This window comes from Rhinolophus sinicus, linkage group LG03 (genome assembly GCF_036562045.2).
Source record: "Rhinolophus sinicus isolate RSC01 linkage group LG03, ASM3656204v1, whole genome shotgun sequence".
Classification (NCBI taxonomy): Eukaryota; Metazoa; Chordata; class Mammalia; order Chiroptera; family Rhinolophidae; genus Rhinolophus; species Rhinolophus sinicus.
The window spans coordinates 58,214,710-58,242,044 of NC_133753.1; the positions used below are offsets into that span (position 1 = coordinate 58,214,710).

General features: G+C 42.1%; 1 protein-coding gene across 2 annotated transcripts in view; it reads left to right on the top strand.

The window, feature by feature from the left end:
* The window catches only part of SHC4 (SHC adaptor protein 4), a 109,065-nt gene that overhangs the window by 18,168 nt on the left and 63,562 nt on the right, over nt 1-27,335 (top strand). For both annotated transcript variants that reach the window (XM_019730684.2, XM_074327768.1), the window contains one exon: nt 14,371-14,441. In XM_019730684.2, coding sequence (XP_019586243.2) covers nt 14,371-14,441 — 71 coding nt within the window. The remainder of the gene's footprint in view (nt 1-14,370; nt 14,442-27,335) is intronic.

Sequence of the window (27,335 nt, forward strand, 5' to 3'; positions counted from 1 at the left end):
GAGGAGCCGTGACTCCTCGGCTGCCATCTCCAATGCACAGGTTAAAAGGCTTCTGTAGGTGCGGCCAGCAGCTCGGTTGGTTAGAGCACGATGCTCGAAACACTAGGGTTCCGGTTAGATCCCCGCATGAGCTGTGCTCTTCACAACTAGATTGAAACAATTACTTGACTTGGTGCTGATGGGTCCTGGAAAAACACACTTAAAATACATAAAAGTTAAAAAAAAAGGGGGGGGGGACCCTCTGTATATCTTTGGATTAGATTATTATAAAGACTCAAATAACTGGAATTTAAACAAGATAGAGATTTACTTTTTCATTCATGTAAAAGAAATCCACAGGTAGACAGGCCAGTGCTATCTAATGGTCCCACAGTCATCAATAACTGAGGCTCCTCCCAGCATTCTCTCTGGCCATCCTTAAAACATGGCTTCCATCCCGACTCACTCAAGATTGCAACATAGCCACTGGAGCACCTCCCATCATGTCCATTTTCCAGGCAGCAGGAGGAAGGAAGGGCAAGGACAAAAATAGTGTCCAGGCTGAGTCAGCCCTTTTAAGTAGCTTTCCTTGCACCCCATGACATTCTTTTGCATCTCATTGGTCTCCTGGCTTCAAGGGAAGCTGGGAAATGGTAGTTTTTAAGATGGGCACGTTGGGGGTTTTGTTAGTAAGGAAGAAAGGAGGAAAGGAAAAACAGGGAAAGGATATAGATAGGTAACCCAGAGTCTCTGCCCCAGCCTCCTAAGAGCTCATGGTTTCAGATGGATGAGATAAAGGTGGGTCATCACAGAGTGTTGCACACAGAGCTGTGCAGAGCTTTACAATGGCCTATCCCTGGACCACTTCAAAATTTGTAGGCTTAGATTGTTGAAAAGGATAATTTTTGGTGATGGTTGAAATGTCCATCTCAGTTCTTCAGTGGGAAGATCAGAGGACTTTCTGGAGGATATGGAAGTTCAGAAGGATGTTAAAGGAAATGATGCTATGAACAGAGACCCTCTTCACACATGGGAATGGCTGGCCTAGAGCCATCTGCATGGTGTCACCTACTCTTCTTGGTTTCCATTTGTGAACTCAGTGAATGCCGTTGGTCAGGGGTATTCAGGGCAATGATTGGAGGTATGACGTGTAGTCAATGGCTGGGGAAGGAAAGAAGCTTGTTGATTTCCATGAGAATCTCAAACCTGAACTACACTCCCATTGTTAACTATAACCTATTGACCTCTCCCTGCCTATAGAATCTTACTTCACATTCCTGTCTTTTCAATTACTTACCTTGAATTATAGAAATATCAACTAGTGGATCACTCCTTTCTATCTCTGATGATGATGGCTCTGTGATTTAATTCTGAAGCAACCCTGTGGTTGCTGAAGTCATAGGATTATGCTGGTATCCACCATAACGTTTCCTCTTACACAAACTTAGGCTCAGTTCTGATTAGATTTTCCAAATAGTATCCGGACATATGGAAAGGGCAAGTGTTTCTTCCAACTTTGAAAGCTATTTGATTTGGGCACTTGGAATCTGACTTCTTATTAAAAGAATGTATTTGAACCGGGCCTTACACATTTCTTGGAGAGTCCACTTCTGCCTCCCCATGGACTGTGATCTCTCCGTTCTCTCCCCTTGTTATTGTCAACCTTTCTATCATCTGAGCATATGCAAGTCTGTTCCATCCTTAAAATAACCTCCTTCCCTTAGCTTATCTTTCCTCTTTAGTTAAAAATATACATTTCTCAGAACAAAAAATGAAAACCAAAGCATGATGCTCGCTGGTTTACTCCTTCACCTCTATATCACACTCGAAATGTCTTTCTCTCTGGCTTGTACTCCTTTACTCTACTGAAATTGCTCCCCGAAAGCCAACAGGTAAATGAAGCCAGTAGTTGCCAAATTCCGGTAGACATTTTCCAGACCCTTAGCCTCCTGGTCCTCTCTGTTGCCCACGATTCAGTTAACAATCTCTTCTTCCGTGAATCTCTGTGTGCCCTTGGCTTCCACCATATCATACTCTTTTGGTTCTCTTTCTACATTTCTGACATCTGTTTCGTGTCTTTAGTAGTCTCTACTCTGAGTTCCCTTTAAATGCTGAGTGACATCAGACAAGCCATTTAATTGTTTATCCATGAAAAATAGAGGGGTTGGAATGGATAATCTCTAAGGTCTCTTCAAGCTCTATTAACTTTTTAGTCATACTATCAGGAGTCAGAATTCACTGACTTGAGCTACAGAAAACTATTGTGTTTCATGTAAAAAATAAAAAGTGTAATGAGAGATGATTAACATTTGGGCTGCAATTCTGCAAAGACATATTGTTGGCAGCTTCTTTCAGAGAAGTCACAAAAACGGAAAACGGGCGACATCATTCAGCAGTTTACCACCAGGCGAGAGACTGACTAATGTGAGTTGCGGTTTCAGCATCACAAAACAACTGACCATTCATGTTGACTTCAGTGCTGCGACTGGGGTGGTGGTGGTGTGAATGAAGTTCTTTGGCCACCATGACCTCTAGACATGACCACACACTGGGCATGGTTATAGCCCTAGAGACTTGGGAAGATTGAAATCACCATTATACAGATGCTCCTGCTGGGACATTATATTTGACTAAACATGGCAACTGATGACAAAAATATTGGCCTCTTCCAATTGGTCTTTTTCAGCGACAATTAAATGGTACCTAGTTTTTAGTCATAATTTGGTTATTAATACTGCTATCTCAGATTTCATATTTTCCCCTGAAAGTGGGATTTCATTTGGTAGGCAGGAGCAGGAGCAAAAGTTCAACAGTATTTGAATCTCTTAAGTGGGGTGGGTACAGACACTGCTGGATGAGGAAAAGGGAATAGAAGAGAGAGTTTGATAGAGCTGTTGAAATTTGTCTCCCTCGTGGTAGTACTTGCAGATGCTCTCATTTGTGATGTGTATTGTCCCTCCAATAAGAGTTTAATTTAACCCCAAACTCTAGGTCCTAGATACTCAAGGCTGAGTCAGATTTGTGCTATTTTTGGGCGCAGAGTATAATTTACTTAATATTTTTTGAGGAGCTCCGAACTGAGAGGTGAGGTTGTAAAAACCCGAAGATGTAGGATTTTAATTGTAGTATGTATGGGTTGGCAGGAGAGATCACACATGCACTATCACTATTCGATTAGATTAAGTTTCCAACTAATTAGACTAGAATACAAAATATAACTGGTAGGTCACCTGCTAAGCCATTCTGTAAACATGTTGCCTTGGCTACAGCAGTAACCAAATTAAGGCCATAATCAACAAGATGGTGGACACGTTGGACCACTGAGACAGTAGGCAGGGCCCTATGCCATTTTCTCGAGCGCCCTTGTCAGCCTCGATAGGGATGCACAGGGCCTGCTGCTCCTTGGCCCTCTGAAAGGAGCCTTAGCACACCAGATGGGCCCCCAATGGCAGGCCTGGGAATTGTATTAGATTTATCTGCACAGTGATGCTGCTGGCATTTTGCCTCACCTTTCAGAGCAAAGGACATCCAGCAACATTCTCCTGGGAAGCAGATTAACTTCTGTGAGTCACTGCTTTTCCATCTCATTTATGATTCATGACCTGGGCTATATTTTTAGCTTGTATTTATTTGGGTCTGAGAAGTGGGCAGGGTAGAAGTGTTGTTTGGAAGCTTATGGAAAAATGAGAAGAAATTGGCATCACACTTAAGCTTAGGTGCCTGAAATTTGGTTATAGTGTCAGAAATTCTCTGAATGTTCATTGAGAGCCCACTGCGTGCCACGTACTGTGGCAGACTCTAAGGATGCAAGGTAAATGGGACCCAGCTTCTGGCCCCCAAGAGCCCATTGAATTGTGCCAGCAGACAATGAACTAGATAACTGATCTACTGTAGCCCCTGCCTATACCCCCAACCATATCTCTGGACTTTAGTCATATTGAAGAATTGGGTGTTTGGGGAGCACCCCATCCTTGCCCTTACCTCTTATACGTGCTGTGCCTATTGCCTGGAAATCCCTCCGCCAAACTCTCCTTAGCTGCCCTTCATGACTCACACTAGCACCCCTTCTTCTGAAAAGTCTTTACTGATCCCCTGAGGCTGCACAGTCCCATGGCACCTACGTCTGGTGTTTCTCACACTCCTAAGAGAGTGCTCTTAATTGAGGTCCCTTTACGGTAGTTGAGGCTTATCCATCAGGTCCCCAAATGAGGAGCCAGGTGAACCTCAAGAGTCTGGGGAAGAGCAGCGCTGTCATCCAGTATCGTCACTGCTATTGGCCAGTCACCGTGCTCAGCACCACACATGCGTCACCTTATTTCAGCCTCATAATGACCCTAAGAAACAGATAAAACAGGTACGTTGTTACTGCATCAGTCAGGGCAGACTAAGTCATGCTGTGTGAATAAGTAATCGCAGCATCTCAGTGGCTTACACAAAAAAGGTGTACTTCTTGCTTATGCCACGTGTCCACGGTAAATTGGCTGGGGGGGCTCTAATCTGGATCCTATACCCTTAGGACCAGACTGAGGGAGGCTCTGTCTTCGTGCTTCCCCAATTGCAAGAGAGCGAAAATGTGAAAAGTCACTCCCAATGTCATAGTTCGCTTCAATATCACTGGCTAAATCAGGAACCACACACAACTTCAAAGGGGCAGGAGAAGTGAGGTCCTACTATGTGCTGGGAAGGTGAAAAATTAGAAATATTTGTGGAACAGCATTAATAATGCTCACATTGTATTATGTAAAGAAAGGAGTGGGAGAAGTGTATAAAAGTAAACAAAAGAGAAGGATAAAATGTCCAGAGGAATGAGAGCCTTCCAGGGAATAAGAGAAAGCTTGCCTTTTTCACCATAGGTCTCTAGTTAAACGGCTGTTGGGATCAATTATTCAGTTTTTCTTCCTGTAAGCGGCACCGTTAAGGCTTCTTCTCTTCTGAATGCATTAATGCTTTGACACAACCTGGGATCTCGCTGGTCCATCAAGAAAGGGTAGTCAATTGCTATTACAAACGCCAACGTAATCTGAGTAGGACCAGTATTCCAATTCTCATTTTCATTATGTGGAGCCAGTCCCACCAGGTTAGAAACTTTCTCCAGGAACAGCATACCTGGTCTCATAGTGTTATGCCTACACAGTAATAAAAATCTCATAACAGTTTCTTAGTAAGCTGGGGCACAGTGCCAACACGTGCCCCTCCCCACCAAGGACTTAGCTTAAAGCGATTGGTTGCAACTATTGAATCTCAACTTTAAAATTGAATATAAGATACAGGGCTCTCAAGGAGTTTCTGCAAAGAGCACATTGAGAATATTTTGGTCAATTTACCTTTGTATGATGAAATTCCTATTTTTCAAGAACACAAGGGTGATTGCCATGGTGTGGAATTGAGTGTCATAGGTGATGGATGCAGCAATCATTCTTCAGGTCACTGTAAGTTATTATAGAATGTAAAATGTCTGCCACCTATAGAGGATGCCTGGTTTTACCACTCTTCTTTCTCTGCATGGGTGGGTGGAGGAGAGATACAATGTTGTATCTTTAATCCAGAAGTTTTCAGTTTCCTGAATTCATTTTCATTTCAAATATCTCCTGGGCTGCACCCATCATGGAGCATGGGGCATTACAGCGGAGCTAAGCATCCTGGGGAGACTTCTCCTCCCTGACCCAGGCACCGTGGGGGAATTGCTGTCAGCAGGTGTCTCATTAATAGGACGAAGCACACTCGAGTCTTCAGCCAGTGTTCAACCTCACTGTGTACCATCTTGTACTTTATAGATGCAGGGCTTGAAGTCTCCTCTAGATGGGAAACTTCTCCAGGTCAGGGAGAGGAGGTGGAGCAGCATAGCTTTAAACATCAAAAGGTCTGGGTGGTTCTCCATGAAACACTCCTGTGGCCCTTGAGCAAGACACCACATCTCTGAGAATCAGATTTCCCACCTGTTACAGAGGTATTATACACCCGTTCAGGTTCTATCACTGTTTCACCGTGAGGATCAAATGAGGTAACACTGGTGAGAATAGACAGACTATAAATCTCTGTTTGTGAAAAAGCACCTGATCACAGAGGATGGCTTTTCCGGCTGTGCCCAGTGACAGAAAGAGCTAGTCGTGTCTCCCAACACATGGGTGTAAAGTTTTTCCTCCGAAAGGTCATAGCCCTCCAAATGCTCTCGGCGTGGGGTTTGCCCCAGGAATGACCTCCTGCTGAGTGACTATGCCTATGCTCAGATCTGTAGGCAGAGATGAAACCTCCCTCAGTTCAGAAATTTCCCCGTGTGTAAGGGGTTTTCAATGAATGAGAGTAGGACTGTTGGTATGAGACGCCGCATAGCCGCCTCATGTGATGTGGATGGTTGCCATATTTTCCTTGCCCACAGGCGACCAGTACTTTTTTTCAGATGAATTGGAAGGTTTTTGGGGGGACACTTGTGGACAGCCTAAATCCTAGTGTACTACAATTGGCAACAGGAGTGCCAACCAGAGTGCCAACCAGAGCAAGGCCTTTATTGTTTATCTGGGCTACTGGCACTCAAGACACTCTATCTGCAGGATCCTGGGTTACCCACTGTCAAAGAGGAACTTTTCTTCTGAATCAACTTAAAACTTTCCTTATTTAATTCTAAAATTTCCCAGGACAGTCTACTTCGATGTGATCAGGTCTTCTTGCTTTAGTGGACTTTAAAAAAAATAGGTGCTTGCTCCATCAATTGCACACAAAGGAGTCTACTTAGCAGGGAAAGGGCATAGAAGGTGAGGGTTTGGGCCAGAGTGACAGGCTTTGCTCCCTTCACAGCCCTGCTTTGGCTTGGTCAGGAACCCTGAAGAGGGAGATCTCACTTGTGGAAGAACACGCACAACACACAATTACTTTTAGAAGATTCCATCTTTGTGGGCATTAAGGACTTAGAGGGTTGAAATTCCCTGGTTGCCAAGACCCCAAGTATGAATGAATGAACAAGTTCAGATTTTCGGGCTTTTGAACCTGAAACAGAAGAAGGCGCTTTCATCAGGGTAGATGTTTGGATTTTTAAAAACATGTTCAATTCGATCAACCAACGTTTATTTTGAGGGGCTACTGTGTGCCAGGCAATATTCTAGGTGTTAGGGATGGAGCAGTCCCAGCTCTCTGCAACTAACCTTCCAGCGGGGGAGACAGACGACAAACAAATACATAATACTGTCAGCAGTAAGTGCTCCGAAGAAAAACACAAGAAGAGAGACAATGGTGGAGAGAGGGAAGGTGTCAGCAACCCTGTGCTCTTAGATGGGAGGTGTCAGAGATGCTGTGTGATCTAAGAAAAGTTGGTGTTTGGCAAGACCGCCTGTGCCTCTTCCACTGAGGCCTGTCTCCCTGTTTGTCTCACTGACCTTCCTCTAAACCTGCTCTCCAATATAGCCCCCCATTCAAGAGACAGCATCCCTCATCCCCACTGTCTTCCTCCCAGGTTTTCATTAGATTGGCGCTGCACTAAAAAGGGAAGGGCTTTCCGTTCCCTCCCCACATGATGTGCCTTCTGACACAAACCTGACACAAGGAGAGCTTTGACCAGCTTAACTTCAGCGTTATTTTAACTGACAATATATCCCTTTAAGAAGGAACACATTACAGATGGTCCAGTTAGGATGCAGGTTATTTTGAGACTTCCTGAACATCATTTCTTGGCTTCTTCATTCAAATAAATCATTTATTGCCCTGTAAGAGGTGCTGGTGATAATGATGACTAAGATTCACTCCCTGCCCTTGAGAAGTCCACAGTCCAGCAGTGGGTGTAGACAGTTAAACAGATAAATTGCCACACCACTGGGTGAGTACAACCTTGGGGTATGACTAAGATGCTCTGGGAGCCCAAAGGAAGAGAATGGAGCTCGCCTGAGGATGCTGAAGAGGATTTCGAATAACTGTAATGATTCCCGATGCCTCATTTATTTATCCATTCACACATATTTCCTGAATAGTTTATATCAGGGTCACTGCATGCCGGATACTGTTCGTGTGTCCTGTTATTGTTATCGTTGTTATAGCTCTAGAGAGATAAAATTCACATACCATCCAATTCACCCATAGAAAGTGTATAATTCAATGGCTTTTAGTATTTTCACAGTTGTGCAACCATCACCGATATTAGAACATTTTTAGCAACCCCCAAAGCAATCCTGTACCCTTTAGCAGTCAGAACCCATCCCCTCAACCTTCCAGCTCACCTTTCTATGGTACAGGACTGATTTGTCAATTCTGGACATTTCGTATAAATGAACTCATGCAACATGTGGTCTTTGTGACTGCCTCATTTCCCTTAGAATAATATTTTCAGGGTTCATCCATGTGGTAGCATGTGTCAGTGCGCCATCCCTTTTTAGTGCCAAATACTGTTCCACGGCATGATATACCAGTTCTTATTGATCCATTTTTCAGTTGATGGATATTTGGGTTGTTTCTGCTTTGTAACTATTATGAATAATGCTGCTATGAACATTTGTGTGTAAGTTTTTGTGTGGACATATGTTTTCAGTTTTCCTGGGTGTATGTCTAGGAGTGGAATTACTGGATCACATGGAAATTCCAAGTTTGACTTTTTTGAGGAAATGCCAAGCTGTTTTCTGTACTAGCTGCCCCATTTTATATTCCCATCAGCAGCGTATGACGGTTCTAGTTTCTCCACATCTTTGCCAACACTTGCTATTTTCAGTTTGTTTGTTTGTTTTTTAAATTATAGCCATCTTAGAGGGTGTGAAGTGATGTCTCATTGCAGTTTTGATCTGTAATTCCCTAGTGATGCACGATATTAAGCATTTTTTTGTTTGCTTATTGGACATTTGTGTATCTTCTTTGGAGAAATGTCTATTTAGATAATTTGTCCATTTTAAAATTGCACTATTTATCTTTTTTATTATTGAGTTGTAAGCGTTCTTTATATATTCTAGATGCAAGTCCCTTATCAGATGTATCATTTGCAAATATTTTCTCTTAGCAAAGGAGGTTGAGACAGAACAGTCAGAGGATAAAGATGGGGAACCAGAAAATGCTCTCAAAAAAATCAAGACAAGAAAGAGGTTCAGAGTAAAGAGAAAGGAGTGGCGAGACTTCATCAATGGCAGATGCCCTAGACAGGTGAACAGAAAGCTGAAGGACAAGAAAAAAACAGTTCACCAGTGTGGATTTTGGGGAGGTGGTTGGTCTCCTCAGGCAGTTTCAGTAGAGTCTTGAGTCCAGAAACTATTGTAGTGAGTTGAAGCCTGAGTGGAAGGTAAAGAAGTGGAGACAGTGTCTCAAGTTTATGAAGAGAATATCCTCTCCCCACTTTCCCCCCTTTTGTAATGGGAAAGACTATGGGAAGTTATTTAAAGGTGGCAGAAATATCCTGCAGTGTCTTTAGGCCACATTGGTGGCCTCTATCATTGTTGCACATTCATTGCATGAAGGGCAGACCCTTGTCATAGCATAGTTGATTATATACTGTTCTTAAGCGTCCTGGTTGTTCCAAAGTGCCATTCTTCCTTGTCTTGTCAAGTGTGGGGCCTAGGCCGTAAGTCTTCTCTTAAACAAAATTTCTCCATACTCCTCGCGCAGGGGCAGGCATGTTCTAAGGAAGGGAATATGCCACTGAAAAAAGGGGCTTTAACCCTACTTAATAATCTGTGGTTCCTAGAGTTTATGTGCTAGGCTTTATTTAATTGTTTAACTCTACAGTAATAGGACCTACTTATTTTCAAAAATATAAACAATAAAAAAATGTGAAGTAAAAAGTAAAAGGCTGCCTCTTTCCCATTCCTAGAGTAGCCACTGTTAACAGTTTGTGTATCCCTCAGACATTCTTTCTGAAGATATAAGAATATGCCATTCTGTAAAAGTCAGGATGAGGAGTTCCCATAAGCCAGCTATCGGTTTTCTCTAAAAACCCCAGTAACTTCTTATTGTTTTGGAATGCAAAGCCTAAGATACACATGGCCGTGAATAGGCTCTCCCTGGGAGCAAGTGGTTGACGCTTCCACCGTACACAAATATTATTACTGCCTTGGGGCACAAAGGGAGATGTGAGCTGGGAGTTAGGAGAGCTGCTGTCAGGTGCTGAATGGGGAGGTTGTCTGAGCACTGTTGAGCTCCACCACTTTCTCACCACCCCCTCTGCCTCTAAAACAGGCCTTCAGTGTCTTCTCCTCGGCACAAGGGCAGGAATTAGGGAGTGTCTTCTGTCTCACATGCTGCCTCCTTCAGTCCCCAGAGGAGCCTGGCTTCATGCCTGTCCTTCCCAGGTGGCCCCCAGGCTGCTCACCTTCTTACCCACCTGCAGAGACCAAAGAAGAGTCAGTGGGAGCCAGCTGAATGATCCCTTCCCTTTTTGGCTTCCATACAGGGTCCCAGAAATGGACAGTGGACTCGAGAATAAACCGTGATTCAGTCTCATTGAATCAATGAAACCGAGCCAGGCAGTTTCCTTTAATAGGCCTTCATTTCCTCATCTATTAAATGGAATTAACAACAATGACTAACCTCATAGAAAGAAAAGTCATCTCTTTCACAGTTGTCCTGTGACTGGGCCTGGGTTTCTTAAGAACAGAGACCATGTCTTATGCAGATCTGCATTTGATAAATGAATGAGAGGTATTGTCATCCCCAGTTTATATGTAAATCAACAAACTTCTCCTCCCTCAGGCCTCCACATTCCACTATCCACTTATGCAGTCATCAGGTACCTAAACAAAGAAGTGGATAGTTTATTTTTATGTGCTGCTCGCTCCCCGCTTTCTCACAGCAGTGGTTTCGGAGTGAAATGGACTGTGTCAGTGAATGGGGAGGCCGACCCCATTCTGGGCTTTGGGGTAATTGTGGCAACAATCAGGCATATTGATTCCCTCCCTTCGCTTCACTTGCAGTGGCTTCCTCCGCACAGGCCCACAGTGGAAGGGAAATGTACTCATTGTCGTGATCACCTCAGGCCATGACTCACATCTCTTCAGCAGCTTCAGCTTATTACACTAAGGCAGGCAGAAGGTGTCACCTGTTCTGTTGCTTACAGACAAGTGTGTGAAGCAAAACAGAGGTTTCAGTGAAGGGAAGGGGATTGGAAGCAATGCCTAGGCCTGCCTGAGAAGGAAGGAGATGGGTGGTTAGCACCATAAAGCGTGATTAAGGACAAAAGTTTGGAAGACCCCCTCTCTCCCTGTCCTCCTCTCCCACTCTGTAGTAAAAACCCTTCTCCTCTGTGATAACCCAAATCCCAGCATTGGTTAGATTCACTCAGCTGAGAATTACCTCCTCCCCCCCCCTCCCCTTAGACACTCTCCCTCACATAGGAGGGCTCATTGCCATTCAGGGCTCTCCCAGTTTCCCTGCCCCAGAACACTCGAGGGGCGCTGTTCTCCCCACCTGACACTTCACTACTAAAACCCCTCTGCTTAGATTGTTTGTTGCCAATCTCTCTGATGGGAGAATGACAAAGATAACCTACATGGAAGAGCTAACAAAGAAATCCAGAAATCTTCCAAAGGTATCATCCTGACCTATAATTCCTGAGTCTCTTTCTGAGTCCTCAGTTCTGCTGTATTCCTTACTTATCTACCTGGATGGAGAGACCTGTCAAACCTTCAGTGCCCTCAAGCTCTTCTCCCTCTCTCTGCTCATTTTAAAGATACTGTTGGAGTTGAACAATAGAGGCTGTATTCACTCTTTCAGCAGTACTTCCTGAGTACCTGCCTCGTCGCAGGCACTGTCCCAGGTGATGGGGTACAGTGGTGATCCTGCTGCTTACTCTTTTGGTGCTTACAGCCAAGGGAATGAAGACGGGTAACATGCAGAGTAACCTGATAGTGGCGTAAAAGTGACAAATGGGAGCTGTGATGCAGGGAGACAGGAGGGGGCTCCTGAGGCAGTGACATTTGGATTAAAACCTGACAGATGAGAAGGAGTCAGTCCTGCAGAGCAAGGGGCGGTGCGGGGAACAGAGGGAGGAGGCGCAAGTGTAGGGAGGAGGGGAATGGGGAAGGAGGTGCAAGTGCAAAGGCCGTGTGTTTGGAAAGCGTTGGGTGTACTTGAGGAAGAGAAAGCAGGCCCACGAGGCAGCAAATTGCATAGGGGGAGATGGACACATATGGAATTGAAGGGTCGAGCAGGGGCCAGAAACACAGGATCTAGGGGTTTATAGTATTGAGTTTGTTTTGATAATAAATGCGAAGAGTTTTACACAATGGAGGGGCAAGGTCTGATAGATAATTCATTTTTGAAAACTCACTCTGGCAGAGTGTGAAAAATGTAGGTGCGTGGCCACATTTTCAAAATGTGTGCCCTGATAAGCTGAGTCACCTCGTCTTCAATTGATGATTTATAGCTGAAGGGAACGATGACACCCATCTCTGCACTGACAAGGAATTGGGTGCAGCCCAGACCTGTCTCCCAAACCTCTGTGGGGAGTCCATTCTTTCCTCCATGAGGAATGCAGGAAACAGAGCTGCAGGAGTTACTTTCTGGAACAAAAGAAGACCCTGAAAGCCAGGAAAAGTCAGAGCAGCCAGTGAGGATGGGAAAACCATCTTATCAATCCATCCTGTCATGGAGCGTGAACCGTTGGAATCTCCTTTCATGACAATTCTGAGATGGGCTTTATACCATACCCCCTAATCTAGCTTTCCTTTCCTAATACGTCTTATGGTTTATGGAACAGAAATCTCGCTTACTTCCTTGAGGGACTCAAGCCTTTGGAATTTAAGTGTGATTGGGACTGGATAAAATATCCCCTCCCCCAAGTTTATGTCATTATTAGAGACCCCAAGAGGAGTGTGACAAACAGGAATCTGGCTGAGAATCGCCAGGTGATTGTCCTGGCCAATGTGTTCTCCCCAACACTGGGCCCTAGGCAACCCTTGGTGGACTGCCCTGCTCTTAGGATGCAAAATCGACAGAAATTACTCAGAAATACTACACGAAGTGTCTGGGGATGCACCCACTGGCTCTTGCCATCTTTCCACAGTGCTTTTGCCATTTCCAAGAAGAGGGAGGCTGGAGGGCTTCCAAAGGAAAGCTAAACAGGAAGCACATAATTTTCAAGGAGCCGACATATCACTCTCAATCAGATGGTTTGGCTTTCATAACATTTCCAGGCTCATTCTCAGAGAAACACTCTCCCTCCTCAACTAAGGCTCTGCTAAGAGGATTTACTCCCACATCCTTACCTGGTAAAGCCACACAGATGACTACTAAATCTGCATGCCCAGGCTTAATTCTTCTCCACAATCCCAGAATCCAATTTTCAACTGCCATCTTGTTATTTCCTGGATACGCCACTAGTGTATTTCAGTGAATGGGTCCCAAACCAACTCATCTTCCCCTCTCCTGACTTTCCTGTTTCTGTTAATGGAATCACTGTTCCCTCTGCTACCCTGGCTGGAAACGTCTGAGTCATCCTTGACTCATCCTTCTCTCCTATTCTCTACATCAAATCAACTGCCGAATCATGTAATATCTATTTCCGCAGTGTCACTTGAATCTGTCCCCTCCTTTTTACTGCCACCATCCCTCCTCAGCGTAGGCTGTCATTACTTCCCTCTCAACAGGAATATCCTCACTTATTATCTCACTATTAACCCACCTTCACACTGCTTCTGACAGAAGGCTCCTTAAACCCTGGCTGCTCACATCACTCCCTTACCAGTAGTCTAACATGGCTCCCACTGCTGCCACGTTAAATATAAGCCACCTTTGACCTTTATAAGTCACAATTCCTTTTCCAATAGTCCATGTTCAAGCTAAGCTTACTCATTCCTGGTGTAGGACATAACTTTTTTTTTTGAACTTCCTTAATAAATGAGTTTGCAAAAAGTAAGAGCTTCTATTACTAAATTGTATATTATTTGTATTTATATGCTTGTTTTTCTCTCCTTAGAAGATTCAGCGTTTCTGTATTATTAGTCTCACATTTATTTTTGCTTCTTCTAATATTTGAGCACATGTAGGTACCAGGTACTGCTTTTAGAAGACCTGCATGAGATAATTTAACTCTCTTAATAATTCTAGTTGCATCTTCATTTTACCAGTGACAAAACAGATGCAGAGAAGTTAAGTAACTTACTGAGAGTCCACACTAATAAATGGCAGAGCTAGGATTCAAATTCACGTGGTCTGGTCCTGGAGCCCAAGCTCTTGACCATTGAACTCACTTTGTCTTTGTAACCTAAATTCCTGATATAATAGTTTGGATTTAGCTAATGTTTTATAACTGCACTGAAACATAAGGCACGTGTCCATTAATGGTCAGAAATATCAATGGTAGCCTGCGTGTGCAAATGTAACTTGGTGTTAGGAGCTGATTTACCGTGTTTCCCAGGAAATCACTCTGAAGCTAAGAGACATCTTTGTGCTACTTTTCTCCCTACTTCTTCTTTTTTTTTCTTCTTATTCTAGTACATGGGCTGTATTGAGGTGCTACAATCAATGAGGTCACTGGATTTCGGAATGAGAACCCAAGTTACAAGGTAAGAGAACAAAAAAGGGAGGGACTTTGGGAATTATAGTTTAAAGTCACAAGAGTTTCTCCCACAAGAATTTCATGCAAGCCTTCAAAGTCACCATGGGTTTTTATTTATGTGACTGGAAGATAGAGCTTGGATGAGTGGCTTCATCTCATCACGTGAAAGATTTCCCGATTATGTGGCAGAACATCTGCATTTTATATAAGAACTGATAAGATGATATAACCATAGAAATAGCTGGTTTCCCAGGTACCAGAAGTATTTAAAATTTTGCCTAGAAATAGGACCTTACAAAATCTGAGAGCTGTTAAAGAAGTAGCTGAAAAGAAGACCAGGGAAAAATTTCCCATATCAGAAATCCCAAGCTCTCCCCATTATGACATCTGTGACATGAGAACCTGTTCACTCTTTGTTTGGGTCTCCCTCTTCTATGTACAGTGAGCTGGATGGAAGAGTTGAACTGGGACGTGGGGGTGAGGGAGTGCCTTACCCATGGTGTAAGCTTAGGGGAGGAACCAGAATCATTACTACCCTGAGTATAAGTCAGAAGCAGAAATACAAAGCATGGTTCATTAAGGTCAAGTTCAAAGCAAGGATGGAAAGGAGAATAATTGGGTGCTAGACTGGTAACTGGGAAAATTGTGAAGTGAGGGGGATGAGGTGAGAGAATGGATGGAACGAGTGATTCAGAATGAAGACTTGGGCATCTGTTGTACGTGGTGCCAATGTGTGTCTCAGGTGCCAGCCACAGTGCCCACCTGTAGCCCTGGTTGCAGGCCACCTGCTCCAAAGGTGAATGTGCTCAGGGAGGGTGACTTCCTAATGCTCATCCCATCGACTTCTAGGCCTAGAAAAACTGTCGTGTTGGCCCAAAAGCTTTAGGCAAAGGAATCTAATTCCTCTTTAGGAAAGTCACAATAGACAGTAGTGTACTAAAGACTCTAGAAGTCCTGTGCTGTAGGCTAAGACTAACTTTATCTCAAGAGTTTCTAAACTTGTTTGGCCACAGAATCTTTTTTTCATGTAACGTAAATAAACATCCCATGTAGCTCTTACATTCCATGAAATGAACTTTAGGAAATGCTATTTGGACTCTTTTATGATGCATCTAAATCTTTTTCCAGATGTCTCACCAATTTTTGGTATTCCCTCTGGAGTCAAACAGATGAAATCTAATTCTGGTGTGTGTGTGTGTGGGGGGGGGGCGGGTAGTGAGGAAGTGTTGTTTTGTGGGGTTTTTTTGTGTGTACTCTTGGTGCCTACCTCAGTCCCGGGCACATGGAAAAGGCTCCATAGATATTTATTGAATAAATGTGTGGTTCTGCCTGACTAGCTTCCAGGATCTGGAGATAGCTACATTTCTTCTCCCCTTTAAATCTTCTCTTTCACATTTTCAGTCCCCTCAACTATCCTTCAAGTGACATGGTTTCTAGACTACTTCTTACCCTGTTAGCCCTACTTTGGGTACACTTCAGGCTTTATTTCATCCTGGTGATCCAAAATCTGGAGAAAGCCCTTTGATATAATCCTGAGCAGGTTAAAGACAGGAGGAAGATTTCCCCCCAGGTTCCTAGAATAAGGGCACAGGACAAAGGAATGCCCACTGTCCTTACCTGAGGATGATGGATTTTCTGTTCGTTCATTCATTCATTCATTGACTCATTTTTTAACTGGAATGTTTATGGAGTGCCCATTAAGTGCCTGGAACTCTTCAAGAATTAAGGATATAGAAGCCTCTGACCTTATGGAACTTATATTCTATCTGGGGAAACAGCCTGTGTCAAGGAAACAAATACACAATATACTTTCAGGTAGCAATAATTGCTCTTACTATAATAATAAAGGTGGGTAAGAGGATAGAGATATATGGGGTAGGCTTTTAATTTGCGTTTTCTGATTGTAAAAATACTGTAGGTTTACTTAGACTATTTGGAAAAATATGGAAAAGTGTGAAAAAAGAAAATCACTCATAATCTCACCTAGAGATGATGTCTACTGATATTTTATGTTTTGCAATATCTTTCGTCTTTTTCCTATACATGAGCTTTCAATGATTTTTATAGAAAATCTAAAAAAAATTTGATACTGTTTCCTCTTGAGCATTTTCCTGTTGCTAAATATTCTAAAGCACTCTTATTGTGGGAAAATATGCATAACATAAAATTTACCATTTTAACCCTTTTAAAGTGTATAGTTCAGTGGCATTAAGTACATTCACACTGCTGTGCAAACATCACTACCATCCGTCTCCAGAATTGTTTCATCTTTCCAATTTGAAACTCTACTCATTAAACAATTACTCCACATCCCCCTCCCACTGCCTCTGGCAACCACCATTCTACTTTCTGTCTATGAATTTGACTATTCTAGGTACTTCATATAAGTTGAATCATACAGTATTGTCTTTTTGTGATTGGTTTATTTCACTTAGCACGATGTCCTTATAATGTTTATCACTAGGCCAAACAACATAAATATCATGAAGGCCATTGATGTGTATTGCTAGATTGTTCCACAGAAGAATTGTGCTAGTTGATACTCCTCTCTTCTAGCCATGTGTCTAATTTTTGTTAGGATCTATATTTTTAAATGGTTGTAAACTTATAAGTCTATATTTTCCTATTGTTTAGTAAATGGTAAAAGACTATTATTTTCTTTGCCATGAAGTTTCAGTTTATGCCCAATGTACACACCTTATATGCAATAATACAAGGATATTACTCCTTGTAGATATGTCTGTACGTGTTTCAGGCATGGCAGATTGTGCTCTGGGCAGATCTGTGGAAGCTTGAGGGTGGTAGTTTTCTTTTTAGATTTGGTGGGGAAGGGCTCTCTGAGGAGAAGATACTTGAGCTAAGCCCTGAATAAAGTGAGGGTCCAGCCATGGGAGTGTCTGGGAGAATACAGCTCAGGGCAGAGGGAAGCCAGCTGTGCATACTACTGAGCCATAGCATCAACACTGACAATGCCCACAGCCCGGGTGCGTTGTTTGGTTAAGAGTGTGATCTTCTTCCAAGAGTGGCTACAAAAAATGTCCAATGGGCTCCAACTCAGGGGAGGGAGAGGCTGACTGGATGGGAGGATCAAGGTTCAAGATGACCTATGGTGCTAAGTGGTTTGATTGGTGTCAGGAGACTCCAGCCATCGTTAGCCCAGGGACCTTGTCTACAGTGTGGCTTCAAAGCAGTGAGGCTGATTTCCATCCACCAGGGCCAAACATCAGTCTCCCTGCTTCAGAACCATATGTTCTCGGCTGCCCCTTCCCAACTCTTGAACCTCTTCCCAGGAGTTTGTAGAGTTTGAGGTGCTGTATCTTATAGCTACCTGGGCTCAGCAGCAGACCTGGGACTCTCTGATTCAGATGGCAGAAGGGGAAAAAACCACTGAGGAAGGTTAGATAGGAAACAAAGGAGAAGACATGAAATAGGTCTGTCCCACTTTAAAGAATTAACAAAAATCTAAGTTTACTGAACAGAGAAATTGTCATTCAGAATTCACCTCTGGGTTCCTTTAAGTAGTGGATTCCTCCCTGGTATTTCAAAGAAAAATTAATATACAGAGGAAAGTATTTTCACTTTTCCCCCCCAGGAGCTCACCTATTGCTGAAAGCAAGAGTGATCTTTGAAACTCTAGGTCTTGTGGGAAATTCTACAAGTAGATATAAGCTTAGGCGTTAGTGCACAACAGTAAACGTCCCCATATGTTACCTGCGTGGGAACATTTTATTTGAGAACGGGATCTTTTCTTTAGGTCTCTGTCTCACCTTGATGACTGCCACATTCAGGGAAGTGTGTACCTCAGAGCCATTTGTGTGTTGCTGCCCCCAGTAGATGATTTCATTGTTCTCATGTGATTAGCATACGAATATGTTTCACTTTCCCTGAAACCTCTAGTTCCCGCCCTGTTTGCCAAATATTTGCTTTTCTTTCTCTATTAATTTTTTCTTCTTTATCTCATTCTCCTATCTTCTCTCAACTTCTATGTATTTTGACATTCCGCCACTACTCCAGTTGCTTTATTACCAGTTGTATTGGATATTATCATTGAAATGTTACTGTTGAATCCGTTTTCAAATTGTTTTAGATTTAACCTTCACATATGCACAGTTTCATTTTGCTCACAATCCTACTTAATGCAAGAAAAAAATTTTCAGCAGATCAGTTAAAATTCCAAAAGAAAACTTATTTTGCATGACCACAGTATCTCCTGACATTTACTATAAAACATAAGATCAATCAGGTGTGAATGCTGATGAATGTGTGTAATTAACGGCCACTACAGATACAAACAATTGTATTCAGGCTGATGTCCCACATTGGTAAATGGTCTTACCATCTCTATCATAGTGAAGCCATTATTCCAGGTAATAGGGAGACAGCAACATGAAATTCCTGGTAATAAAGGAGGAGCCATGATTGGGATACACCAACTGCGTCAGCATTTGAGACAGAGGAGAAAGGTGGAGTACAATTCTTCTCTTTATGAGAGACCTTTCTGCCAATTGTTTGAGGGCTGAATCCACAGGACCTAGAACACAGGAAATACTCAAATAGAGCAGAGAAAAAGAAAAGGACAAGAGGCTATTCACCTTCAAAGCTCCCATCACACTTCTGTACCTCAGTCCAGAGTTAGTCCCTTAGAGAGCTCTGTGTGTGGCTCTGACTATTGTTCCTCCACTAATTCTCACCCAGGCATTTATCTTTGTGACTGATTTAGGACCAGATCTCATTTTTGAGTAATCGAGTATTCATGCAAAAGGGCAAAGGAAGAGGTTTTTCTTCATAATAAAGAGAAGCAAGATCATTAGGAAAACAAAGGCTCTCAGTCACAGTTGTCTTCAAAATGTCTGGAAAACAATATCAAAAGGAAATAAGAGAAGGGGGAAATGAAAATCATGCTAAGGATGATACAGTCATTTGTTCTCTCCTACAAAAATGTTCTCATCATGATTTTTAAAGCAAAGCTAAAGAAAACAAACAAACCTCATCACACACACACACAAAATCAGGTCACTAAAACCTAAACCTAAAGCCCGACTTCCCTCCCTTGAGTAAGAATCCATATCATTCGAAGAAGGAAAAATCTTCCTTCTCCCCTAAGGATGCCTCCCTCTTTGAATCTGAGTGGGAACCTGCCTCAGATACCAAAGGAGGAATAAACCCATCAAAGGGAAATCCCGTAAGTGGAGCTGGTGGGACAGGGCTTGGCATCCAGCCCTGAAGAACAGAACTTCATAGGAGACTCTTGAGGGGACACTTAATTCACCACCGTAGGATGCAATTTATTCCAAGGGAAAGGCACACTGCTGGTGGAAAGGACCTCCAGATCATTGGCTTACTACTGTCATCTTCCTGCATTTATTGCTTTGCGTTTATAACTCATATTTGGTTTAAAAAAAACCTAACCCATCAGTCAGACTAAGTGCAAGGCACCCAGCGTGGGATCTGTCCATGCTGGGCTCCAGGACAGCTGGGAAACAGCAGCTGACACTGGGTTTGCCTCATTTGGTGACTGCCATCCCTGGGGGGTTGTGAAGGAAAATGGGGAGCTGTTAGAGAATGGGTGGTGAACACTCCCTTTTGGGGTCCTGGCCTAAGATTCATTGTTTCTAGGTGATCATAAGGGGCTGCATATCGTGGATTATTTATCTGTCTATTCCATTCCATGGGGGAAGAAAAACTCTGACTAGCGTTGTGTTTTTGAACTGCTGTTATAGACAATAAGCAAGCTGTTAGGGTAATTTGGTACTAGGTAAAGCAACAAGGATGCAGAGATCATAAATCAGAAGATATTGTAATTGGACTAATTTCCTGTTTGAAACGTTATTGCTCCTGAGCAGTGATTCTGCAAATTTAATTCACTAGCTTGAAACTTTGATTCTTTGGCTTCAACAGGACATTAAAGGCAGTTCTTCAGAGGCAAATGCATACTTCGTGTGTGTGTGTGTGTGTGTGCGTGCGTGCGTGCGTGTGTGTGTACAAGCAACCGTGAGATGGAAAGCAGGTCCAGGATGCAGCTAAACATTTACATAAAGGCCTATGCATGTGGTTTCTAAGAAATGTGAATGGTAGGAAGGGAAATATTCTTAGAGGTCCAATACCTGCATATTAGGTGGCTAAATTAATGTATCTGTTTGAACACAGGCTGGAATTTACCTAAATTTCTTGGGGATTGTTAGGAATGGAATTGGTGCAGCTAGCATGGATAAATGTCTGTATTTTTGTGTAAAACTTGAAGTAACCGTACAGCATCTAGCGTGTGGGTTCTGTGTTGACTTGTGAGGAGGCCACGGAGTTAGGAGTAGGATTGCCGCCCAGATGGCAGACAAAATAGACCATGGGGTGGGGGTGGGGCAATAAAAGGCCACGTCTGTTCATTTGTTAGGTAAGGAAATGCTCCCCAGAGAAGACTTTTACTAAGAAGAGTGGTAAGAAGAAAAAAACTCAAGAGTTTCAAAGTTCTAGTTCTTAGTGGTCATGTGAAGTATTGAAAATGAGCACCATGGCTGAGGCAGGATGTACATGGTTGGATTAAACAAGTTTCATTGTGCATTGGTCAAGAAAGAATGTTAAGACCGCAGTAAGGGTTTGGTGTTCTAGGGTCAAGGTTTCTGACTTTTATCAGCTAGTGAGACAGTTACAATAAAACCTAACAGTCAAACACTCCTAGGCAAGCACTGCTGTAATGGATACTTCCTTTCACACACGTGTAGATGTCAGGAAGCCCTTGCTGGAGGTTTTGGGGTGTGTGTGTGTGTGTGTGTGTGTGTGTGTACGTGTACATGTACAACCACCACATCTTCTAGTTTCAATTTCTACTGTTCTCCGGTTCCTCACAGCTTATTTAGGACTGAGATCTCACTTCTCAGATATCTGAGATGAAATAGCCAATTAAATTCCTTTTCGAAGACTTCAAAGATCTAGTAATAGAAAACAAATGCTTCCAAGCAGTTGGGCAAGGTTCTGAGAGCATGACAGAGCCAGAGGAAGAGAGAGGACAGGAAAGGACAGGAAAGTCAACAGCACTTTTGCTCAGAGTCATCAGCAGTGTCCCAGTTAAGTGCCCAGTCACTGTTGGTGTGAACAGGTATAAGGCCAACAAGCATAGTTAATAAAGCAATCCACAGAATGTGAAAAATATTTGCAAACCATATATATGAGAAAGGGTTAATATCCAGAATATATAAAGAACTCTTACAACTCAACAACAATAACAAAACAAACAACCCTTTTAAAAACTGGGCAAAGTACTTGACTGGATATTTCTCCAAAGAAGATATATAAATGAGCAATGAGCACATGAAAGGAGTCTCAATATCACTAATCATTAGGGAATGCAAATCAAAACCACAATGAGATAGCACTTCCCACTCATTAGAATGGCTATTATTAAAAAGAAAAAAAATAGAAAATCACAAATGTTGGTGAGAATGTGGAGAAATTGGGAACTCTTGTGCATTACTGGTGGCAATGTAAAATGGTGGTAGCCACTATGGAAAACAGTATGGGAGTTCCTCAAAAAATTAAAAGTAGAATTACCATATGATCTAGCGATTCCACTTCTGGGTATATACGTATCTAAAATAATTGAAAACGGGATTTGAACAGATATTTGTACACCTGTGTTTATAGCAGCATCATTCACACTAACCAAAAGGTGGAACTAACCCAAGTATTCATTGACAGATGAATGGATAAACAAAACACAGAATATTAGTCAGCCTTAAAAAAAGGAAATGCTGCCAGTTGTGACAATGTGAATGAAACTGGAGGGCATTATGTTAATTTAAATAAACCAGACAGAGACAGACAAATACTGGATGGTATGATTTATATGTGGAATCTCCAAAAAAAAAAGAAAAGAAAGAAAGAGCGAGAAAGAGAAAGAAAGGAAGGAAGGAAGAAAGAAAAAGTTTAACAACAAAAGTTGTACTCATAGAAACAGAGAGTAGAATGGTGGTTATCAGGGGCTGTGGGGTGGGGGAAATGCACAGATGATGGTAAAAGGGTACAAACGTTCAGTCATAAGATGATTAAGGTCTGAGGATCTAATGTAGATCATGGTGACTATAGTTGATAACACTGTATTGTATAATTGAAATTTGCTAAGAGACTAGATCTTAAGTGTTTTCAACAGCAACAAAAAAAGTAAATAGGTGATTGAGGTGTTAATTAACTTGATTGTGGGAATCCTTTCACAATGTATACCTATGCATATATCAAATGATCACGCTGTGCACTTTAAATATATTACAATTTTGTTTGTCAGTTATACCTCAATAAAGCTGAAAATAAAAGGAAGGAAATTCTGGCACATGCTGCAAAATGGACGAGCCCTGTCTTCATCTCTTTGGACTACTACAACAAAATGCCACAGACTGGGTAGCTTATAAAAAACAGAAATCTATTTCTCACAGTTCTGGAGGATGGATTGTCTGAGATCAAGGTGCCAGCATGGTCAGGTGAGGGCCATTTTCCGGGTCACAGGCTTCTCATTGTATCTTCATGTGGCAGAAAGGGCTAGGGAGTTCTGAGATGTCTCTTTTATAAGGACACTAATCTCATGCATGAGGGCTCCACCTTCGTGACCTCCTAAAGACCTCACTTACTAATACCATCACCTTTGGGAGTTAGTATTTCAACATACAAATTTAGGGGATACACAATATTCAGACCATATGAAATTATGCTAAGTGAAATAAACCAGTCACAAAATGACAAATACTGTATGATTTCACTTATATGAGGTACCTAGAGTGGTCAGATCCAGAAACAGAAAGTAGAATAGTGGTTGCCAGGGTCTGTTAAGGGGAGAGTTAATGCTTTAACGGGTACAGAGTTTCAGTTGGGAAGATGAAAAAGTTGTGTGGATGGATGGCAGTGATAGTTACATAACAATGTGAATGTACTTAATGCCACTGAACTGTATACTTAAAAATAGTTACAGTGGTATATTTTATGTTATGAATATTTCACTACAATTTTTAAAAAGTATAATTACTAGATGATATTGGAGTATTCAATATTGTACAAATTATTTTATTTTGTTGAAAGGGTGCAAAGCCAGTAAGGGAAGGATAACTGAGGCTTCAGGGCCTGAGTTTCTAGCAGGTCCTGCAGTCAAGAGAATTTGGTAAGGAGTGATAGTGGCTTCTTCTAATTTCTTGACAAGGAAGTCCAACCAGAAGTCACACTGGCCAAGAGGGCTGCTGTAGGACAAAAGGAGAGCGCAGCTAATGTTTGTTTAGCACTGCACAAAGCTTTTGCATCTGTTCTTTTATGAGCCACACAATCACCCCGGGAAGAGGGTACTACAGGTCTGCGTTTTAGAGCAGGGGAAGCTGAAGCTCAGAGAAGTTAAGTGACCATCCCAAGACCACACAGCTCTTTTGCTGGGGCTCAAACCCAGATACTCCCACTTAAGTCAAATCCTGTCCTAATGACTTAGTGTTTCCTAATGACAGCACTTAGTAGTTCCTAATGACATGGCTTTGGTCTGAAGCTAAGAAGCTGCCCTTGTAGCTGTGAGTAGGCTAAGATGGTGGGAGGCAATGGAGAAAAGGCAGGCCTGAGTCATCTTTAAAAATCAATTCTAAGTGAGAGAATGACATGGCTGTGACCATCGTCATCACTGACGGCAGGCCTCTATGGCACATCTGACTCTTACATTTTTTCATGATTTTTTTTCCTGATTACCAAACATAAATGTGGCTTATTGTGGGAGTTGGAAGTAGGGTGAAATGAAGAAAACCAGACCAATCACTGGAGATAACCAAGAGTAACAGTTTGGTATAAAAGTTTTCCAATTTTATGTTTAAACACGGAAGTGGCATTATATGGTACCTATTAATTTGTAACATATTTTTGTCATGTATTGTGCCCATTTTCTAGGTCATTAAGTGTGAGTGGTACTTGCTTTTGACCTGAGCTTTAAGGTGGAAAAAATAATTTTAAGTATATCTACTTGCCATAGGTGTATTTATTGAGTCTTTTTGGCTTTAAGTAACAGAATATGACTCTGCCTAGCTTAAACCAAAAGAGGGATTTCTTAAAAGGATATTGGGGCAGCTCATGGAAACTGAGGAACAGTGAACAAACCAATAGAAGGACCGGGGTCTGGACTTCCCAAGGCCTGAGCAGCAGGAGTGCGGAGACTCCCCATCTCTGGTTCTCTCAGTTCCAAAAAATCAAATTATCAGGCAATCTGGTGATTGGCAACTAATCCTGCACCAATCATCTTTGGCCAGGACAGAGTTGCATTGTGGCAATATGGTAATTCCATAAAATAGTCATATATTGGAAAGGGAAGTGGGGGCAGGAGGAGGAAGAGAGGAAAAAGCGGTAGGAGAAAGAAGCTTGTAAAATGGAGGTAGTAGGTGCAATCAATACAAAATAGATTTCCACCTCAAAGGGAAACAAAGACATTAGATCAATTTCTTTGGACACCTTAAAAAAAGAGAGAGAGAGAGAGATTAGGACTATTTAAATCATCCCCAAAATGCTCCATTAAAATCTAAGGTTTGCAAAATTGTCGATCAAATGTTTTGTGTTATTATAGCTAGTACATTAATTTTAGGACATAATTCAATGGAGCTGTATTTTTATATAGTGAAGGAAACTTGAAGACTGCATGGATAGGTATTTTATATGTTTATGCCACTTTTCTAGGACCTAGGGCACTGTTTTAATACTGTAGATATTTATAGATGTTTATAAAATGGTCATTATTTTTGTTCCATGACAGGCTGTTTATAGTATCTATATTTTATTTGTCAAGGAGCCCTTGGTCAGGAATGAAACTCCCAATTATAGCATCTTTTCCATGGAAAATATGATCTACTTTATGGAGTGGTTTCTAAAAATATATTGCAGCTAAAATCCAGGGCCTGCTAATTTATCCATACGAATCTACAGAAACTTACAGATGTGTAGATATTATCATACAAACACATACACCAACAAACACATACTCTCACATAGGTGATATACGTACATTCACTAAAGTACCCAATTGAGAAGTTAGTTTTTTGTTCACCTCTAAGTATGGATGGTAGTGAATGGCCTCAAGTGTTTGAGGAGACACAAATTAATTCAGAGGTTAAAATGCATGAATGTTAAAGCCTTTGCACCTTGGGGAGACCTCAATATTTTTTATTTCTGATTGCTGAAAGAAATAGCATCCTATACCCATTCCCCTGCTCCCCCTTTCCCCCACCACCCCCTAGGCCTTCTTTACCATGTGGAGCCAGATGAGAATGGCTTCCAGTATCTGTCTCCCTTTTGTGGCCATTTTGGGGTTTCCTTTAGGAGTCAATACTGAATGTTGGTAGCATCTCAAGCATTCTCAATTATACTCTGCGCAAATGTTCTCCAGGAGCAAGAGAGTGGATTTCTAATTTTGATTTTGATAGACACCTCCTGGTCTGAATCATTTAACAATGCAAGTAGAATAGGCCTTCGGAACCACTGTTCCTGGAAACGCCAGCCCTGTAGTTACATGGGAGCCTCCTGAGAAAGCTCAGAGGGTGCCCCAGAGTGTGGCTGGCCTAGAAGGGATTGGGTCCTCTATCATTATGTTTCAATGGAACAATCATAAGGGCTCCATCATCTATCATCTTTGGGCGTTAAGGTTCTCCCTGGTCCATGGGCCTAGTCCACGGGCCTGGCATGTTTCAGAGCTACCGTGCCTGGGACGTAGTTGGATCAATAAATATTTATCGATCAACAGAGAGGTTTCAGGGCTTCTCACAGGTCTTGACATGACTGTGGAGGTCTTGAAGATTCCATGGTCACTACTAGTAATCAGAAAAAAAAGAAGAAAAGACCTAAACAAACTACAAACATGGACTCTGGTATCCTGAACTAGGCCAAATTCCAGAATGAGGAGCTCTTAGAAAACTGCGTCAGGTCCCTGGCTCCATGGTAGCGTGTTGGGCACCATTTGTATATATTATTGAACAAAGGAATAAAAATAAATTCACTGAAGATACTCATTTTGGTTCAGAGACTCTTGGGGTCCAAGGAGTCAATTCAGATGAAGAGTAAGATTTCTCAATCCACATGGAACTGGCTGAACTTCAACCTCTTTCTAGTTTAGGGTCTCAGACATGATTTTCTACCATTAGCAAGCAATCTACAGAGCAGTTTATTGTTAGTTAACAGCTACTATCATCATCATTGTCATCACAAAAATTAATATTTATAAAATAGATATGACTATTAATCCTATTGTACCCCTGAGGATACTGAGACTTATAGAAATGACAGAACTCACCAATGTTACTTAGCAAGTTAGTAAGTGGTGGAACCAGAAATCAGATCTGCCTGACTCCTGTGTACTAGGCCTCAATCAAAATGAGAGAATTTGAAGAAACACAACTCAGGGAATGCTGAAAACCTAAAGTGACAATAAGGAAACGCTCAGTCCTCAGACTGGAAATTATCTTGGGTAGACAGATTCCTGGTTTGTGAGTTTTCTCTGGAAGGGCTTTCATAAAGATGCTCAGAGATCTATACGTGAGAATACTTTTAGTTTCCTTTTATGATTTCTAATGAGGAAAAAAAAACACCTCAGATTGTGTCAAACAGTTCTTAAACTGTAGCGTGCAAGAGAAGCAGTCACCCGGAGGGCTTGTTAAAACACAGAATGTTGGGCCCCACTCCCAGAGTTTTTGATTCAAGAATTTGCATGTCTAACAAGTTCCCAGATGATGCTTCTGGTTGGGGTCCACACTTTGAGAACCACAGGTGTAAAGGAAGCCTATCCACTGATTTCAAAATGAGGTCACCAGCTGGACCGTAGATCTTATGGAAAACCCTTATTTTTGAAAAGGTGGTTCCCCAGGAAATCCCAAAAGGCACCTGGAGGTTTTTATTGTTTTATTTTTAAGAAAGGACA